We start from the raw sequence: 20,820 nt of genomic DNA, 5'->3' as shown, positions 1-20,820 counted from the left end.
AATTAGATTTTGAAATGTCCATTTTGACTTTGTTATGTGAGCATGCATGAAATCTATTTCTAACCGCATTTTGCTAATTTTAAAAAATGGTGATTTTTTTTTTAAACTTTCTTTTCAATCTTCAGATGAATATTGAAATTTAGCATACAAAATATTTTACTTAAGAAAAATTTTCATTTCTCAAACAATGTGGAAATTACTGCACTCTCAAAAATCTACATATTTTTATGTAACCTGGAATTTTGCCCTGGCCTCTAGTTCTTGATTATTGACTTTTAAAGAATTAGTCATTAAAATGTGAAGTTGTTAGTGAAAGAACATGGCAATTCTTGCTAGTCCTTGACGCGGGTTTTTTCTTTTCTTTTCTTTTCTTTTTTTTTTTTTTTTTCCGTTTATTACTGCTTCCTCTACCTTCTTATCACTGATATGAGCACAGTGGTCACTGAAATTTTGAGTATGTTGATGATGTTTCTGTAAAAGAACCATTTGACTAGAACTTTTCTTAGAGAGTATTCTCTTAGAGAATACCAGTTAAATATCTTTAATTCCTGAAAACTTACTCTTGAATCACTGAATTAGAACTAACAGAAATGTGCCACCCATTTATTTTTACTCTGCTTAATGAAGGCCATAACTGCAGTTTTATATTCCAAACTTCCCAAGTCCATCCTAGATAACAATGTCAAGGGCATAAATGTTCATTGCATTCATGAATATTTTTTATTTCCCCTAGAGTGTAATACGGACAGTCCAGTTTTATATTTGAAATGCAGACTCCATCAAATCCTAGATGTGGATCTTAAATTGCCACTGATGAACGAAGCCAAGGAAAAGGCTTACATTTTTGCAGCGCAGCAACAGATGTCAAATATTGAGTATGAACGAAGGTTGATCACAGGCACTCTGGAGAGCAGTAGTGTCCGCGTGGCCATCGCACTCCTGGGGCTGAGCAAGATTGAGGTGAGAATGGAGAACAGATGATACACTAAAATTACTCTGTCTTTAAAAATATATAGAACTGTTACTACTTATAGCATTTTACATAGAAAAATGATGAATACTGTTTTTCTCCAGAAAAAACAGCTCAGTTGATTTTTTTTCTTTTTTTAACCTCATTAAATAATAAATCTGAAACAAAGCATTCTACTATGTAATTTAAGACATTACAGTGTAGTCATTAATTCATGGTAGTTGTCAATTCCGGTTGCACATTATAATGCCCTGGAGAACTTAAAACAGTGCCAATACCCAGGCCCACTCCACAACTATTAAGTATAAATCTGTGCAAGGGGGTAGGTGGAAAAATGCTCTAAACGTTGCCTAGGATATTCTGCTGTGTACCCAGGGAGGATCATCTCTGGTGTCTTATTACTGCGAATCCCAATTCTGAACTGTCCAGCCACATGATTGTGGGCTGGTCACTTCCTCCTCAAGCCTCAATTTTTATATTTTTAATATGGCTATACTGGTAATTTGTGAAAATTGAGATGATGTTGTAAAATGCCTAGCATATTACCTGGTAGATGATAATGCTCTCTTTATGCGTGATATTGTGGTTATTATTATTATGACTACTACTATTAATATTACTATAGACTCTTTTATTACAGCTTAAAATAAGGTACAATCTATTTTTATGATTGAGATAAGGTACAAGCTGTTCTCATAGAACAACCAAAGTGATTCTCGTAAATGCAAGCCTGCTCACGTAGCTCCTCTGTGCAGATTCCTCTACTTGCTTTCCAACTGATGTCAGATGAAAGCCCACAGCCCATCCTTTGGATGGTCTACATGACCCTCTTGGTCAGTCTTGCCTCCTCCCTGATCCCTGCTTCTCTACAGGAGTCCATTCACTCAGGCCACCCCTCAGTACATGCCACCTTGCTGGTGGCCTTTGAACATCCTCTGTTACTTTTCCTAGAAAGGGCTGCCTCCCTCAATTTCTTTAGGTCTTTGCTAAATGCTATCAGTGACGTTCTGCTTCACCAACTTACATACATTTTTATATATGTTTTTTATCCTTGCTTAAGGTTTACTTTCATTTATACATATTTCAACAAAATACTTGACATTGTAGGAATTATTTCTTTTTTTATTTGTCAAAACACTAGAATCAATCCTGCCTAACCCCAGATTTCTAACAATTTAATGATGGTATTTTAAAGATGACCTGGTTTTCTAAGTTCTGATTGGCTCAAAAATGTTAAAGCCCAAGGCTTTGATGCCTTCTTGACTAACTTACCTACACTGTGATTCTAAGAAGCTGACAGTTCCTTCCACTCAAACCAAACTGCTTAACTTCTGCTACAGAACAATGCATTTGGGAAGGTTTATGTTCAACTTTCAGGACACTATTACAGTAAAAATTTTCAATGAGTGGCCATTTCAAACTTTAACCCTATCATAGTGTATGCTTTCTCTCTCTCACTCTCTCACCTCCCTCCCTCTCTCCCCTTCTCTCTAGCTCTCTCTCCTCCCCCTTTCCTTTTAAATTAGTTTTTTTCCATTACTACCTTTTGACAAAGCATTTTCTTTTCTTTTTCTTTTTTTCTTTTTTTTTTTTTTTGAGACAGAGTCTCACTCTGTTGCCCAGGCTAGAGTGAGTGCCGTGGCGTCAGCCTAGCTCACAGCAACCTCAAACTCCTGGGCTCAAGCGATCCTCCTGTCTCAGCCTCCCGAGTAGCTGGGACTACAGACATGCACCACCATGCCCGGCTAATTTTTTCTATATATATTTTTAGCTGTCCATATAATTTCTTTCTATTTTTAGTAGAGATGGGGTTTCGCTCTTGCTCAGGCTGGTCTCGAACTCCTGAGCTCAAACGATCCGCCCGCCTCGGCCTCCCAGAGTGCTAGGATTACAGGCGTGAGCCACCGTGCCCGGCCTTGACAAAGCATTTTATTAAGATAAAAAATGATTGAGGGAGGTGTATTTTGTTCATTTGTATGTTTGCATTTTTTCCCCATTTTTATATGCACATATGTAGTTTCTGTTTTTCTCCCTCTTCCTTTAGCTTTCTCTTTAGAATACAGTATACTTTTTGTGTTTATTATTACATTTGATGAATTATGTTTTATATTAGATTTACTTTTATGTTTATCTTTTTCTCCTGTAATTGTGAATTCCTAGAAATCTAAAGTATTTTTCTTATGTGTATTTGTCTATCCCTTGACATCTTATGCATGATTTGTGCCCTATCATTGTTTAATTGAATTGAAGGTGTACCTTAAAAAATGCCACGTTTAACCTGCTTTACTTACACTTAGAGATCTGGGTTTATCTTCAGTGTTTTATTTTAGGGAGGACAGTGTTGAACTAGATTGTGTCTAAAGGACCATATGCATGGATGTGAATTGTTGTAACTCACATTATGTGAGTAATGGTCAAAAAAGGCAAAAATATCAAACCTTGATAAGAAGAATTTTTGGACATCCATGGAGGGCTGGGGCCTAGTTGTTTTTATAAATCCACAAAATTGTCATTAGTAAAAGAAAGGGACTCATTCTGTATATATATTTGATCTATCCGATGGGTAGATATGAAGGAATACAGGTTTCAACTCAAAGAGGGAAGTGCTTGCTCAATGCTGGTCACTAGTGGAATGTTTTCTTCCTAGAGGCAATTAATTCCTCAACACTGCAAGCATTAGAGCAGGAGACATTGGCCATCTCTCATTAAAGGAAGACTCCACTGGTTCTGTGAAATGTGTTTGTACTGTCTTCCACCAATTAAATAAAAACTAAGTAAAAATAACAAAATGAACAAATTCAGTCCCTTGGTGGATTTTTTTTCCCAAATGTGTAGTCTAAATATATAATGCTGTCTTTTGTGTTTTGGAGCTAAAATTTAAGAGAATTACCATTCCAATTTTACTGTTTGTTTGCAGTCTGGTACGCTCTTTCATACCTCAGACTTGAAGAAGGCTAAGTCTATTTTATACACAGCAGAACTGAGCCTTCCAGAATATTTTTATATCCCCGAGAAAATCTACATCCCTCAGATTCCAGAACTTCAAGATAAATTGACTCAATTTCATGGAGTTAAACCTGCAGAAAAATCAGGTAATCAATAATGTGGGGACCGAAATATATAGAAGTGTTCCAGGAACTATAAAGTTAATTCATAGTTAGAAGCAAGAAGGGATTACTCTTTTACTCACAAGGTGTTCATAATATAATTAGTGAGAGTTTCAGCTACATGAATACCAATTATTGAATGGTATTTTGGATTATAAATATCAACACATTGCATCACACTAATCTAAATTTTGTACTCAATTTGAATGCTAAATTACTGATAACTGAATTTTGCAGACCTATCTTTCTTAAAGAATAGTAATCTGATAAGGACAATAAATGCACTTTGAGGAAGGTGAACTCTTGCTTTGAGAGTGAACTTGGTCACAGAATTGGTGCTGGAGTTGAGTCTAACACAGGCTCTAAAGGTCAGGAAGGATGTTGATGGCAAGAGCATACCAGAGGAGAACAATGGCTCATTTATGAGTAATTTATCTTTGATCTGGACCAGGGCTGTTATTAGTTGAGTAGTGTACTTAAATTTGGTACTCCTCATGCCCCTTTATTCTGTTGCTGTGATCAAGAAAGTGTAATCCAGATTTAATATAAATATTGATACACTAACATTAATTACAAGTAGTAAGATGTAACAATGTGACTGCATGATTTTAACTATTCAGATTTACCTTTCTTTTTTATTTCAGTTTCTTTCAAGCTGTTGATAATAGTAGGAATGTAATTTCTTCACTAGGGCTATTCCTAGAATATCCCATAACTCTAGTATCATGTATTTGAAGTTATGCTTTTGCTAAATTTGGTTTGGTTAAGTTTTCATTTGTTAGTCTCATAGATTTGTGTTAACTATAATAAATTTCTATCCCTGAAAAGGTGGTTACAAATTATAAATTACAGGGTAATCTGTTCACTTTACCTTCCTAGGAGAGCTGAGATCCCAGGCTAAAATGCTAAGTGGCCATGGCAGGTAACAAGGATTTAAGAGTTAGATTTGGTTTAAGGCAACAGGGATGATGGATACTTTGGTGAACTGGAGAGTAGATGTCTTGTCTAAACATCTACATTCCATAATATAAAAATAAAAATAAAATCCTGAGACAGCCAGACAACTATGATGGCATATTTGACTTAATAGCAGTCAGTTTGAGACTCTTCATTGTAAGTTATTATCTTGTCTTTTTTATCTTTACTAAGTCCAACTTTTCAATGTGCTATTAACATTTTAAATGAATAACTTATTTTGATAACTTTTTAATCCCTTTTGAGATAACTGGGTATAACTGTGTCTATTTTAAAATACAGCTAGTGTTATCAATCTAAGCTATTTATTTATTGAGACATTCATTCATTGATACTATTGAGCATCAATTTCCTTTGAGCAAAATGATGACAGTTGCCATATTCTTCCCTTTGGAGGGACCCACAGATAACAGATAAGTAGCTCTTATGATACAATGTGATAATTGCTACTGATAGACACTTTTTTGGAATGTATTTACAAATAAAACTAAGAATTAATACAGTTGACTATATAGGGTAATTCAAATTTTAAAGCATTTTACTTTGAGAAAACATATAACTAAGGATACATAGCACAGACTTTATGTGAACCTTTTTGATTCTTAATGCTTTCAACAAAGACCATTAGAAAGCTGTTTCAGGTTCAAGAAAGTTCTACGGCAAGAAAAACAAAGTTAACCTCCTGATCTTACCCCTAAGGGAACCATTGTGATATCAAAATATATACTATACACCATGATTCTTTGGTAACAAGGTCTGTATTGTCCCTTTGGTACTAGCAAGATACTAGGAGTGTTGGCCACCATCTCTATGGCTATTGATGAACTTGGAAGTGGGGGATAATAGGAGGATAAATTAAAATGCCATTGTCCTCTTTCCAACATTTAACAGCTTTTTAATTAACCATTCCCCTGATTGTTGTAAGTTTTTTATTAGATTCTGAAATTTTGAGAGAGTTAATTCTGATAGTTTTTGCAAGCTTAATCACTTAGAGATGGAGTTTTAGAGTTCTCTACAACTCCACTTTTGGTGATTTCACTAATTTATGCTATCTTCTATAATTACATATACTTACCAATACTTATTTATTTATTATTATTATTATTATTTTTTGAGACAGAGTCTCACTCTGTTGCCCAGGCTAGAGTGCCGTGGTGTCAGCCTAGCTCACAGCAACCTCAAACTCCTGGGCTCAAGTGATCCTCCGGCCTCAGCCTCCCGAGTAGCTGGGACTACAGGCATGCACCACCATGCCAGGCTAATTTTTTCTACATATATTTTTAGTTGTCCATATAATTTCTTTCTATTTTTAGTAGAGATGGGGTCTCGCTCTTGCTCAGGCTGGTCTCGAACTCCTGAGCTCAAACGATCCACCCATAGACTTTATAAACACTATATGCTTAGGCTACACTGAATTTATAAAAATTTTTTATTTAAGAGTAAATTAACCATAGCTTACTGTAACTCTTTTACTCTAAACTTTTTAATTTTTAAAAAAATTTTTGACTCTTGTAATAGCACTTAGCTGAAAACACAAAAATATTGTATAGCTATATAAAATATTTTTTCCTTCTATACTTATTTTATTTTATGAGCTTTTTCTACTTTTACATTTTTTCTTTATTGTTATTTAGGTCATTAAATATGAAATGTCCAATTTCTAATCAAAAGTGTAGTTTATTATGTCTCAAACAGGAAGCAGTACAATTAATCAAAATATGCACCTAAGCTATCAACACAGTTTTCCCATCTTAACAGTAGCTTGTTATGCCATCAGTGAAGAAGCCTGGAGAGTGAGTGGCAATGAAATTGTGAAAGATGTTTTTCACAGCTTGTTGAGAATTGAATATTTTTCCTTGCAAGAAGTGGTCCAAAGCCTGGAAGAAGTGGTAGTCAATTGATGCAAGGTCTGGTGAATATGGTGGATGACAGAGTTTACAAGTCCAGCTTCTATAATTTGAGCAGCATTGTTTGTGTGACATGTGGTCAAGTGTTGTCTTGCAAGATGATTGGCCTGTCTCTGTTGACCAATCTCAGCTGCTTCATCGCAAGCATCCTCATAATTTCATCTAATTGGTTGCAGTAGACATCCACTGTAATCAATTGACATGAAGGTTTCATGAAGCTATAGTGGATAATACCAGTGCTGGACCACCAAGCACACACCATTGGCTTTTTTTTGATAAATGTTTGGTTTTGGACTGTGTTTTAGCACTTCATCTTTATCTGACCATTGTACCAAACACTTGAAATTGTCAAAAAGAATCGATTTTCCATCACATGTAATAATACGGTGTAGAAATGGTTCCCCTTTATGTCCTAGCAGCAACGAAAGGCAAGCTTCGAGACGATTTCTCTTCTGATGCTCATTTAATTCACATGCGGAACTCATCTATCCAGCTTCTTTACCTTCTTTACCTTGCCGATTTGTTTCAAATGGTCCAATATCGTTGGAATAGTAACGTCAAACCTTGTTGCTAACACACATGTAGGTTGAGTTGGATTCACCTCCACTATAGATTTCAGTTCATCATTATCCACCTTGGTCTCATGTTGCCCATGTGGCTCATTTTCAAGATTAAAATCACCAGAATGGAACTTCTCAAACTATTGATCACTAGCCACATCCTTCCCAAAGGCTTCGCTGATATTTGGAGCTGTCTGCACTGCATTGGTTCTACAACGGAACTCATATTCAAAAATAACATGAATTTTTAACTTATCCATGGTTTCACAAAAATTGCTCTAAAAACATTTTAATGATAAAGCCAAACCATGTGTTTGAAAGAATGAGGATGTATCTTCAGAATAAAAATAAAAAAAGAAGTGTCAAAGTGAAATATCAGGGCTATCAACTGTCAAACTTAGTACTTAAGGAAATTGGTCATTTAATACTTAATAACCTCTTTTAAAACAATTTTTATTAAAAATATAAGACACACATACACAAATTAGCCTAGGCCTACACAGGATTAGGATCATCAATATCACTATCTTCTACCTCTACATATTGTCTCACTGGAAAGTATAATAACAGACATGGACCTGTCATCTCCTATGATAACAATGGGTTCTTCTGGAATAACTTTTTTTTTTTTTTTTTTTTTTTTGAGACAGTGTCTCACTCTGTTGCCGGGGCTAGAGTGCCGTGGCGATAGCCTAGCTCACAGCAACCTCAAACTCCTGGGCTCAAGCAGTCCTCCTGCCTCAGTCTCCCGAGTAGCTGGGACTACAGGCATGCGCCACCATGCCCTACTAATTTTTCTATATATATATGTGTGTATATATATATATATATATATATGTATTTAGCTGTCCATATAATTTCTTTCTATTTTTAGTAGAGACGGGGTCTCGCTCTTGCTCAGGCTGGTCTCGAACTCCTGAGCTCAAACAATCCACCTGCCTCGGCCTCCCAGAGTGCTAGAATTACAGGCGTGAGCCACCGCACCCAGCCTGAAATAACTCTTGAAGGACATTCTTGAGACTGTTTTACAGTTAACATTTCTTTTCTCATAGGTAGAAGGAGTACACTCTAAAATAACAATCAATAGTATAGTAAATACTTCAGTCCCCAACCCCTGGGTTATGGACTGGTACCAGTCCATAGCCTGTTAGCCACTGGACCACACAGCAGGAAGTGAGTGGTAGGCAAGTGAGCAAAGCTTCATCTGTATTTACAGCCACTCCCCATCACTCACATCACTGCCTGACCTCTGCCTCCCCCCCCCCACCAGTCCATGGAAAAATTGTCTTCCATGAAACCGATCCTTGGTTTGAGAACAAAATGGTTGAGAACAGCTGGTAAATACATAAACCAGTAACATGGTCATTTATTATCATTAGCTAGTATTATGTACTGTACATAACTGTATGTGCTAGACTTTTTTACAATTGCCAGCACAGTAGGTTTGTTTATGCTAGCAGGACCACATAATATGCACTGTGATACTATGTTATGACGTCACTGGGCAATAGGAATATTTGAGCTCCATTATAATCTTATGGGACCACCATTGTATATGTAATCTGTTGTTGATCAAAAAGTTGTTATCAGGCACATGACTATATATGGAACAGATTGCTTAGCAGGTGTCTCCAGAAAAATCTAGGTGGAAAGAAAGTGCCCCTGAATAATCAATGTGAGAGAGGGAAGAAAAAGAATTTTATCTGCATGTTTACCTCCTGTCCCCTGTTCTTTTTTGCTCAACTCTATGGCAACCTAATGGCCCTAGCATTTAAGGTGGCATTCCCTGGCCCCAAGGAGTGTTCTGTGCCCTACGATGGCAAAAGGAGCCTGAAACTCTGAACATGGGGCTGTCTGCCTGAATGTAAAGCAGAAGCCAAGGGTTGGCTCCATTACTTCTGATGCAAGATATAGGTCACCCCCAGGCAGAGGAACCCAGAAGTGGGACAAGTGGCTGAGAATGCTGGAGGTGGTGACACCAAAGGAATTTGAGGAAGCACATAAGATGTATTCCATATAGAAATGTTATCTTATTGTTAATATTTTCAAGAAGTCTACTAGTTACACTGTCTAGCATTGAATGTAGAAAATGTTCGATTACCTTTCCTTTTCCCTAAATGCTCCGTCCCAGGCCCTGAGCCAATTCTCATCTCAGGAGTGGGGCCTGGAGGCCCATCTGTGCTGACCATCAATCTCCCATGTTATATCAACCTGATGCTAGATCTGTTAGCCCTGACCCAACCTTGTGATGCATCTTCCTCTGTCCTGTGTGTCCTAGTGCCCAGGCATAGGTTTCTACTTTATTTCTTAAAAGCCTAGTTGGTTCCTATCACACTCCTCCCTGGGTACTGTTATACTCTTCCCCCACCCTTGTTCTGTACAGCCCTAGGCCCCTCAAACAGGAATCTGTCCCCTCAACTTAGGATTTTGGGTCTTTCTTAACTGTGGAACTGGCCTCTTTGACATCAGCCCCACCCATTTCCCTTTTGCTCTGTGCCACTTGCTCACTTTCTTCCTTTGAAAACCCCAGTGATAATTGTTACTTGACTGATATGCCTTTCTCTGGCTGCCCTCCCATACCTGTCCTCTTGCATTCAGAGCCTACGGATAGTTCAGTTGTCAATGTATGTCCTATGCTAACATTTTGGTTTTCTGCCCTCTCCAGGCTCTCTCCTCTTACTCTGCATCATGGAACAATGAAACATGTTTGTATCCCATGTTATTAAAAAAATATTTTAAGTCAAATAATACAACCATTTCAAAATAATTTTAATATGCAAAACTTCATATATTCTTTATCCTTATAATTTTAATATAAGATATTTTTAGTTTGATAAATGACTAACTTTGCCTTTTATTGCATATCTATGGACATAGAGCCTGCAAGTACAAAAAAGAAAAGTAAACTTTTAAAAAGCTTCTTATTCTTTTCATTAGTTCTTCAATTATGACCATATGCTCTGCAATGATATATTTAGAGAAGCATTTGATAAGAAATTTTAGAAGCCCTTTCCCCTAGTTGGAGTTCTAGAGAACATGCTGTTTATTGGTTTGCTAGTAGTTCATTCAAACAAATTGGAACACTTAGTAAATTAATCTGCAAGAACTTCAAAATCAACTCTGTTCAAAAAATTTTATTTTTAATACAAGACAATTAGAGAAAGCTTATGGTATTCAGAAATGAAAATGCAAAACACAAAGTTAATTTGCTGTCCGCAATCCCTTGCTTCCTTCCCCATGGAGGGATTAATTAGAAAGTGAAATCTTATTCAGTTAAAATTTCTTTGGGAAATTTTGTCTTCTTAAAAAAAAGTATGCATGTAAAAGACAACTTCCTATTTAAAATAGTTAAAATGCTGGTAAACTAGAACTCTTTAATGGGCCCTCTCCTAATTTTCCATTAAATGATCCATGAAGACATACAGTAATTCAAAAATTCAACAGCAATGGAAAAGAAAGATAACAGCCAGCTGTCTACATGAATCCTATAAGGAATCCCACTAATTACTGAGTTGACATGGCCAGATTGAAAAACATATTTAATAGCCTGCATAAGCTCAAATCCAATTAAAACATATTTTGAGTATAAAGAGGAAACAGGTTAGTTCTATGATCTTCTTTTTCCTCAGAAACTTATCTACACCTACCAGAAAACTGGGGTACCTGTTTCTGAGCCCTAGCACATATTTTTGTGAAGTATGCATGTTGAAAAATTTGGGGCAACAAAACATAGAGATTTATAGCCCAAATAGTAAGTGACTGAGACAAGAGTCACAATCAGCTGAGGTTTATAAAGCCAAAGTTTAAGGGTGTGCCCAGAAAAGCACAAACGACAGAATGATCTGTGACTTGTGGTTTCCAAAGAGGTATTTGGTAACTCAGTATTTAAGGAGAGAGGGCATGTACGACAAAGCAAAGGAGAGGGTAGACAGTAAGAGAAATGGTTACATTCTTGAGAGGCTCTAATTAATACTCAGTAAATCTACATTTCACATAGGATAAGGTGATCCTTTGACAAAAAAAAAGGGAGTAGAGGAAAAAGTCAATTATTGTAGCCATCTCAAGGTAGACAGAGGAGTGATTGATCTCATCTTATCTTTGTTCTGCATCTGTAGAGATAAGTTTAGTAGTCCACATTGTCAGTGTGAGACAACAGAACTCAGGCTTAAGAATTTAATTAGGTTGCAACCCTAAGGCTACAGTTGGCATGCACTTGTTTTATGGGGGGGGGGGGTGGCTATACATCCTGAAAGGTTTAGAAGATAACAAGGAATTTCCTTGTAAACAATTTGTGAGGATGGCCATCTGGGGTGGCAAAAGGCCTTTCTTTGTCATTGTGGCAATTTGTCTTAAGCATAACATTATGACACAAGGTTGTGAAGTCACACCTATCCATTTGGGAAAAGGATGGCAGTGCTGCCTGACTCAGTTCCCAGGCTTAGCTCTCCATTTGGTGTAATGAATTTGGGGGCCCAGAGATTTCTAAGTAAATTCCATTTGATTCCACACTAAGAAGGTTGATTACAAGTTTATCTTCTCAGGTGTAAAACAGCCAAAAGACAAGATCAAATATTCTTCCACCTATCCAGGGATATCTACATACCTGATGCTTCCTTCACTCCCTTTTTCTCTTCTAACATTTGCCTTACCTTATGTAAAATGTACATTTCCTGGGCTTCACAAGAATGTAACAATTTGTCTCACTGACTATTCCCTCCTCCTTTTTTTTCTATATGGCCTGTCCCCTTTAAAACCCAAGTTCCCAAATCCTGCTTTGGAAAAACAGTCACAGATACTTCTGTGGGTTGTGTTTTTCCCAGGCACGTCCTCAAACTTTGGCTTAATAAACCTACATTGATTGAGATCTTTGCCTCAGTGACTTATTTTGGGTTGTCAGAATGTATAATTTTTAAACCAGTAGAGGTATAAAAGAAAATTTTAAAAACTGGATGAATCCAATAGAATATAAGAACAAAGAAGAACTAAAGAAAGGATGTGGTAATGTTAGGCACAAAATGAGATGTTAAACACAAACATATCATTAATCACAATAAATATAAACAGATTAACTCTAAAAAAGTGATCTGTTCACAATGGAAAGTAAACTGTAGCTTTATGCTGTTTACAAAATTACCTGGCAAAATATCCAAAATCATATATTTACTAGTCAAAAAATAGCTGGCAAGATATATTATATTAGAATAAGTAGACTTTAAGGCAAATAAATATACTACTTACTAAAAAGGGAAAATACAACTTAGAGAAAAATTCTGAATTTATGTCCACCTAACCAGGTATTCTCAAAACATATAAAGCAAAAATGAATTCATTTTTAAAATTTTTCATTAATTTATTTTTTATTAATTCATTTATTTATTTTGGAATATTTGCACATTAATGAATATAAAAGGAGAAATGAACAAATTCTCAATTAACAGTGGCAGATTTTATTATACCTCCCTCAATAATTGACAGATAAACAGAAAATTAGTCCTGAACAGCAAAATTTAAGAATAGGCTTTTCTATAGCTATTGAGCCTAGCTTGGCTGTGCTGGTAATAATTGGCAATCCTTGCCATTTACCTACTACAGTACTTTGGCATCTGCCTAGAGCCTTTTTTCCCCTGTGCTTTAGGGTACCCAAGAGGATATGTAGTTACCATCAGAATGAATCAGACAGGGAACTGCATACTAGTCTTCCCTGTTTGCAGACACTCAAACAAATTTACAAACTTCACAAGGAGGAAAGTCCAGTACTCTCAGACATTTGAGGTTGGTCAGGTAAGAAGAGTCACATGCCATTCTCTTAGTATCCCAAATACTTTTCTTTTTCCTTCCACAGTTCCTACTTCCCTCTCTTCTTTATTTTTATCCTCCTTCCTTCCTCCCTTTTTTTCCTTTTTCCCCTTCTCTCTCTTTTCTTCTTTCTTTTCACTCTTAAATGTTATACTATTTTAGATTGTCCTGGTGATAGAAAAGCAAAAGTAATTGAGCCTCTTTTTAAGCAATAAAACCCATATTAACCATATTTCAAAAATTAAATTTGTCAATAATTAGTATAGGTCTTTATCATTTTAAATTATTGTTATTTTGTTAAATATTTATAATAAATTTGACAATTTAAGCAACTAAACAATTTCAGAAAATGGTTTTTCTTGAGTGGATCATATTAAACTATATTACTAATGAAAAATTTTTTAAAAGTAAATCAAACACACTCTAAAATTTGTAATTGCTGAACCCTTTTATTTTGTATATGATGCATAGGGTCACATTTCATGTTTATGTTATTAAGTGAGGAGACTGTAACGAGCAGTTGTTAGCATGCAATGAATCTATCACTTACTTTATCACATACTTTACTAGCGTATTTGTGAGGCACATGCTCATGTGCCTGTAAGAACATAATAAAGTAACTAAAATGGAGAAAATTTCAATTAACATATGATTTGGTCTTTTTACTTGTACAATAGAAAAAAACCTGTATTAAAACTTTCCAGTAATAGATGGAAGTGTAATTAACAAATAGGCCAAAAAGTTCTCTAAAAATATAATTATTCATATATTTTTATAATAAATGAATATTAAAATTATATTATTCACTCTTGATAGCTCATTTTCTGAATTAAGAGCTTCTGACTATTGTTTGCTAATAACATACCTAAAAATTAACTATAGGAGATAATGACCAGTTTACTATATGGCAATCTCTTCTACATGATTGATGTGTTTTCATATAATTATGGCATATTAAGGCAGAAAAAAACCTAAAGGATTAGTCAATCAAATTATAGTCTATAAAGCCCTGGAATTCTTCTCAACTACTTTGGTTTGTCTATAGGAGGCTGTGGAAGTGAATGAGAGCTTCTGGCTTCTTATTCTACTTCAACCAGATCAATTCCATCTTCATTTGTTTTACATATTCAGATTCGGCCTCAGGTATTGTTCAGACACACTGCCCCCAAGTCAAGAAATAAAATGTTTGAAAGCTACTGATCAAATCCCACGCAATTAAACAGATTAAGAACTTGAGTTTCAAAAAAATCCCCTTAAGTTATTTGCCCAAAGTCACACAATGTGAGAGAGGAACCTAAACTAGAAAACAGGGTTTTAACTCTCAATTTCTTTCATCGTTTTTAGGTCACCACACAGTTTTATACATGTATCTTCCTCTGCAATTAAGACATGGTAGACTATTACAGTAAAAGCTCACGTGGATCACATCATATACGCAGGTTATGTGTAGTCTCCCCTTCTTCATTGACCCTGGTATTGGCAATATGACTTGCTTTAGCCAATTGTTCACTTAGGAATGTGAAGGAGGCACATATTCGATAACCATTTGTATATGAGGGTTCTCCCTCTTTTTCCACTGTTAATTCTGTAATATATCAAAAAGATTGAGGTCCAAAGACCATAGCCAATTCCCAGGATATACACAGGTCCAAACACCCAGCTAGTACCAACCATGTGGAGCAGCTAAGCTACCCTAAATGAGCTCAGGCCATAGAATTATGAACAAATAACTGGTTGTTGCTTTAAACCACCAAGTTTTTGGATAATTTGTTATGCAGTGATAGCTGACCCAAACAGCAGTATTGACTTATTATCTAAAATATGACCTATTCTAGGATCTGAACATAGCCTAGTATATTTTATGGGTTTTTGAAAAACTGTAGATCACACTTTTTTTCTAATAGCCAAAGTTATATAAAGTTAAGTGTTCTTTCCTTTAAGATATTCTCTTTTATCCTGTCTTATTTCCTTCAGTAACTATAATCTGATAAATTTAGATGTATTTGGTTATCTTTAATTACAGAACCCTGGAAACTTCTATAGTTGCTTGACAAAATCACCTGTAAAGCAAAGGTACCAGATGAACTACATCTGCATAGGGTAGGGATGGAAGGGGCAGGTTTATTTTGTCCCTAACATTTGTGATGCCCAGCACAAAAGTACAAATGGAAGTCTATGTACCATGTCTAAATTTTAAAAGTTGTAAATCAAACTAATGCATATTTAAATAGAATACATTGTTATTCCACCTTGACAAATATAACTGTATAGCAACCTGGAAGGTCAAGTTTGAATTTGGAATTCTTGCACTCCTCAGAGTTTTACACTAGAAAATGACAGCACAGGGCAGCTGGGTGCTGGCCAGGTGCCCACCCCGTTCTCTTCTCTCCTTCAACTTAAACATGCATTGTAATAGGTTTCGTTTTCAAGTATGTGGATATCTCAACCCACATACCTAATCTTGGTGCACACCTTCCTCCTAATAGCCTCCTCTTAGTTACTGCACACTTGTAGGAGTCTTCCACCAGAAGGACCGACTTAGGGAATAGTCTTGTGGAAGTACTGTAAAAAGGATCAAGGCACTTTGGGTTGCAAATTACAGTATACCATGAACTTGGAACAGAGATGGGGCTGGTCTCCCTATAGGCCTATCCAATTGGGCCCATGTATTCTTTGCACATGCCGAGAGCTAATGCCAGAGATGGCTCAGACTAATGCCCTAGAAGGAAGATCTCTCTCCTGGGCCTAAGGTTGTGTGTTAAATTAGGTAATCCCAACAGCTGACCTGGAGATCAGATCTTGGGAGCAAGTAGTTTGAGAGGTGATTTCAGGAAGCATAGGTGAGGAGTGGGAGACTAGGAAGAGAGGAAACCAATTGAGGGGGTGTTAAAGAACAGGTTACCACTTTGGGCAATTGGGGCTCAATCCCACTGGGGACCTCTGAAAGTTGGTGTAGAATTCACCTCAGAGTTATTCTAAACAAAAGGCAAAGAAATGGGGTTATTTTCCACCCATTTTGTTCCATTATTGGTTCAGGACTGTTCCTGCAGGCTTTTATTGTACCATCCTGTGTCCAGAGAGAGCCCTCAGACAGAAAGTCACAGTTTTCCATAAATCCATAGCCTGCAGGGAATAAATTAATTTGTTCTGTTGAGATTACTACAGCCCAAATATCTCTCTCTTAATGAAAGTAATTAATGAACAAAAGGGGACATGTCAGGGCATGGATGGCATCTGCTATAGTCCAGAATCAGAAAGGACTATAAGAAAATCTGTCCCTAAGAGAGAAGGATGTTATGCTTGCACAATGTGTCCAGTTAAATTTTCAAATTTCTGAGGATCAAAATGGTTCTACCTCTGCCAGTTTATATCTACAAGGATGCAAATACTTGTGGATAAATCTCTTAACCCAGAAGTGGCTTCTTATGTATAGTATATGATAATACTCCTATTTATGTTTTTTATGTGAATCAATACAATTATTTTGGGTGTTTAGGAAACAGAAACATGTTGTTTTATCAATCCATCTTCAAAAATAAAAACCATCATTTCCACATATTCTGCTGTTATGATGAATTTCGTCTTGGACTTGTAATGGGGAGGGGCAGACACTGTTTATTCCTTAGGGTCCTTGCTCATGAACATTTCATGAGCTGGAAAATGTACACTTAAGGATGTCCTTGGCTTTAACTTTCAGACTCAGTGATCATTAGGAAATGAACATTTTAAGGAAAAAGGAAATGTATAAAGCTTGTGACAGAAGTTTTATAATTGAACTTGTGCATTGCAATTATTGTTTAGCATTAGCTAGTGATTGTTTATTCTTGATGAAAATAAGTATTGTTGAGTTGTTTAAATTTTCTGTTCTAAACAGTTTAATTTAAATTTATTTAAATTAAATAACTTTAAATTAATTAACTTTAATTTAAGGTACCTACTCTAAATATTTTTATTTCAGTCTGTTCATATAAGAGAAAAATAAGATTTCTTTATTTGTTATTAAAGCAAGAAAGTTTGATCAATTAATTCTCTCTCTTAATTTGTTCTATTGAGATTGCCACAACCCAAATACCCTTCTCTTAATGAAAGGAATCAATGAACAACAGATGATAAAATATACCTAGAGTCCTTTTTGCCAAAAAAAATTCTAAAATTAGATTTGTACTTGAATAGGATGGAATAAAAATAACATTCTGACAGCATTTGAGAGTAACTGTTTCCTCATCAGACCAGCTGAGACTCTTGGACTTGTTAGATATGATATAGATTTCAAATATGATCCATTGTCAGTGTGTTTTAATATATAATATATAGACATAATAGTATAAATGATATATAACATGACAAGTAGCAGCATAGACATGCAATATATGTTACTTAATATTTAATATAAGATATAGTTTTATAATATAAAATATCACGTACCATATAATTTACAACACATACATACAAACCCTCAAATTTTTTTTAAAAAAGGATTTAGAATAGTTAGTGTGCTTGTCACAGTGACTGGTTTTCTTGGATACAGACCTCAGTGCATTTGAAAAGCAGTTGCCATCTTTAACATTTGAGGTGTTAAATGTGAGTGAATGAAAGTTATAGCCAATCAACGTCATAACATTTGTCTAGTCCATTGGTTGATATGCTTGATTTGTTTTTTTGGTTTCAGAGAACTTCCCTGAATAGAATTAGGCTTCCAAACTTTTTTTTTAATAATTTGTTTCTCATTGATTTCTTAAATAGTTTGGAATTGACAGTGAAATTTGTATTATGTTCTTATACTATATCCTACTTTCGGGTTTTGAGGGTTTTTTTTTTTTTTTAACTATTTTCTCATTTTATGGAGAATAAGAAAATGGTGACCTTCAGACAAAAAGTGGTGTTGCTTGCAAGGAAAGAACCAATATAGATAGCCCGTACACCCTAAGAAATAATATAATAACTTATGGTAAATGTTATAACAAGGTGTTATGAGAAGTGTTAATTAGATATGCCTCTTTCTGCTTCCTTTGGTTATTAAGTATGAAAAAATTATTTCTATCTTCTGACCAAGTTGAAAATTATCTTGATTCCTATGTGACAGAGCGTACCTACGTCACAGAAATGTGGCAGACAGCAATGCTTACCAAATCTTCCACATATCTGCCTTATTTCCCAGCCCCCTTTCAGCTGGATAGAGCCATGTGGCAGAATCTGGCCAATTAAATGTAATGGGTGTTAATTTTGAGCTGAGCTCTGAAAAGTCTCTTGGGCAACCTTCCAGTCATTCCTCTTCCCCTGACCTGTCAACCGAGGTGGTACAATTGCAAGATTGTGATATCTTTCACAGCATGGAGTCCTGAGTGACTTTATGGAGCAGACCTTCCTCTGACCTATGCGAGATATATACTCTCATTTGTAGATAAACTTGCATGGTAAACCTTGGAGATTTAGAGGTGTCGTGTTACCTCAGGGAATCCTAATCTATTCTAGGTTATACAATATAATTTCAGACAGTATTAAATATTGCTGACCAAGATGAATTTTTAGGATTTATACCATTTTAAATGATTAAACTGTTTTAAAATTCTTTTGATAGCTGCAGGTGCATCTGTTACGGTTCCTTTACGATTTTTTCCTCTCAGTCCTGGACGCTACCCTTGTAGAATTTTGTTGACATCAAGGTACGATGTGCGTGTCTATCATGTTGAAGGAGTGGTGAATGAAGAACATCCAGAGGCCACATTTGAATTTGAAACACCAGCATGTGAACCACTTACCCAGAATATTCCAATAGTATGTATAAACATTTTGGGGGTACTTTTCTTCATTGCCATTGCCACTGTCTCAATTAAAGTCCTCCAAACCTCTAATCTTGAGCTATTACAGATTTCTAATTGTATTATCTGCCATCAGTTATTTCTCCACATTGATGCCAGAATTTCTTCCTGAATATAAATGTTATCATGTTACTCACCTGATTAATCACTTCGGCTGGATCTCTTTGCTTAAAAGAATTGACTCCAATGTCCTTATCATTCAATTCCTTACTGTAAGACTATGCTTCCTGGCTTCAACCAGCAGAGTTATGTACTCTCAAATCACTGTACTCCAAATTCTGTTGTGATCTAACACTTTATTGAGATGGGTTTACTGAGAACAATGATGGACTGTAGCTTGACTGTTAGTCAAAGCGACAATATAGCATAGAAGAAGGTAATGTAATTGTAAGGAACTTTGGATTTTTAGAATGATAAATTGCTTTTGTTGGTTTATTTGTTTAATTATCAAAGACATGACAAACAAAAGTCAGCCTGGGCCAGGACACAGTGGCTCACTCCTGTAATCCTAGCACTCTGGGATGTCGATGCAGGCTGCTCATTTGAGCTCAGGAGCTCGAGACCAGCCTAAGCAAGAGCAAGACGCCATCTCTACTAAAAAAAAAAAAAAAGAAAGAAAGAAAGAAAAGAAAGATATTATCTGGACAACTAAAAACATATATATAAAAAATTAGCTGGGCATGGTGGCACATGCCTGTAGTCCCAGCTACTTGGTAGGCTGAGGCAGTAGGATTGCTTGAGCCCAGGAGTTTGAGGTTGTGAGCTAGGCTGACGCCACGGCACTCTAGCCCGGGCAACAGAGTGAGACTCTGTCTTAAAAAAAAAAAAAAAAGAAAAGCCAGCCTGTAGCACAAAAATCTGTTTTTATGAGATACATGATCTTTGCTGTCTGAGCAATTTACCAGGTAGAATATCTATTATTTCCCTTAATTAGGAGTAAAGTATGTCTTCCAGGGCCATTTTGTCATTTTTAACAGTAATTTTTAAGTCAAACAAAGGGACATTTCCCTACATATTAAACAATCCTTGGATAGATGTTTTAAGCAATGGTCCTGTATGACATAAAAAGAATATGTAGTCATCCTTGTGCCTTATGTTCATATTTTTGATAGTTCTTAAAAAATATGACTTTTAAATCATGATTCAAGAAATACAATTAAAAATATAATATATAATTGTACTAAAATTATCAAGAATTAATATTTAATTCAAATTCATCAACATCATCACTGATGTTTTTTTACCTTTTTTCATTCTTTAGAAAAATGAAACAGACAAGGAATGTAGATATCGAGTTACTATAGAAGGAGAATGGTTTTACGGACCTTCGGTTTTCTGTGTCAGACCAGTAGCAACTGTGGAATATCCTCTCACATTCAAACCTATTTTTGAATGTGAGATTCTGGTATGAAATCATTGATTTTTTCCCCAGTATTAATATGTCAATGAACTAATGTATTTTAGTCTATTTAATTGATGATAAAACTGTTTTTGCAAAAATTTATATTTTCTGTGAATTTGATCATTTTTTTGTTTGAAACGTTAATAAGTATTTTAACTTGAGGGGTTAACATTCTGAAAGTTGCAATGCGATTGTCTGTGAATACTTATATCCAGATTATTTTTACAGAACATGCTGAACACAGTAAAAATCACTGTTCTTTTTGTTCTCATTCAGTAAAGAAA

At 35.6% G+C, this 20,820-nt stretch overlaps 1 protein-coding gene across 1 annotated transcript in view; it reads left to right on the top strand.

The window, feature by feature from the left end:
* Positions 1-20,820, top strand: part of CFAP47 (cilia and flagella associated protein 47) — a 541,061-nt gene that overhangs the window by 231,969 nt on the left and 288,272 nt on the right. Inside the window, exons 45-48 of the mRNA XM_069464301.1 lie at positions 734-960; positions 3,888-4,062; positions 18,894-19,090; positions 20,396-20,539. Of these exons, the coding sequence (XP_069320402.1) occupies positions 734-960; positions 3,888-4,062; positions 18,894-19,090; positions 20,396-20,539 (743 nt within the window). The remainder of the gene's footprint in view (positions 1-733; positions 961-3,887; positions 4,063-18,893; positions 19,091-20,395; positions 20,540-20,820) is intronic.

This window comes from Eulemur rufifrons, chromosome 30, assembly GCF_041146395.1.
Source record: "Eulemur rufifrons isolate Redbay chromosome 30, OSU_ERuf_1, whole genome shotgun sequence".
Lineage (NCBI taxonomy): Eukaryota > Metazoa > Chordata > Mammalia > Primates > Lemuridae > Eulemur > Eulemur rufifrons.
Note: the sequence above shows the minus strand (reverse complement) of the source record. Positions and strands in the feature narration are given on the sequence as shown.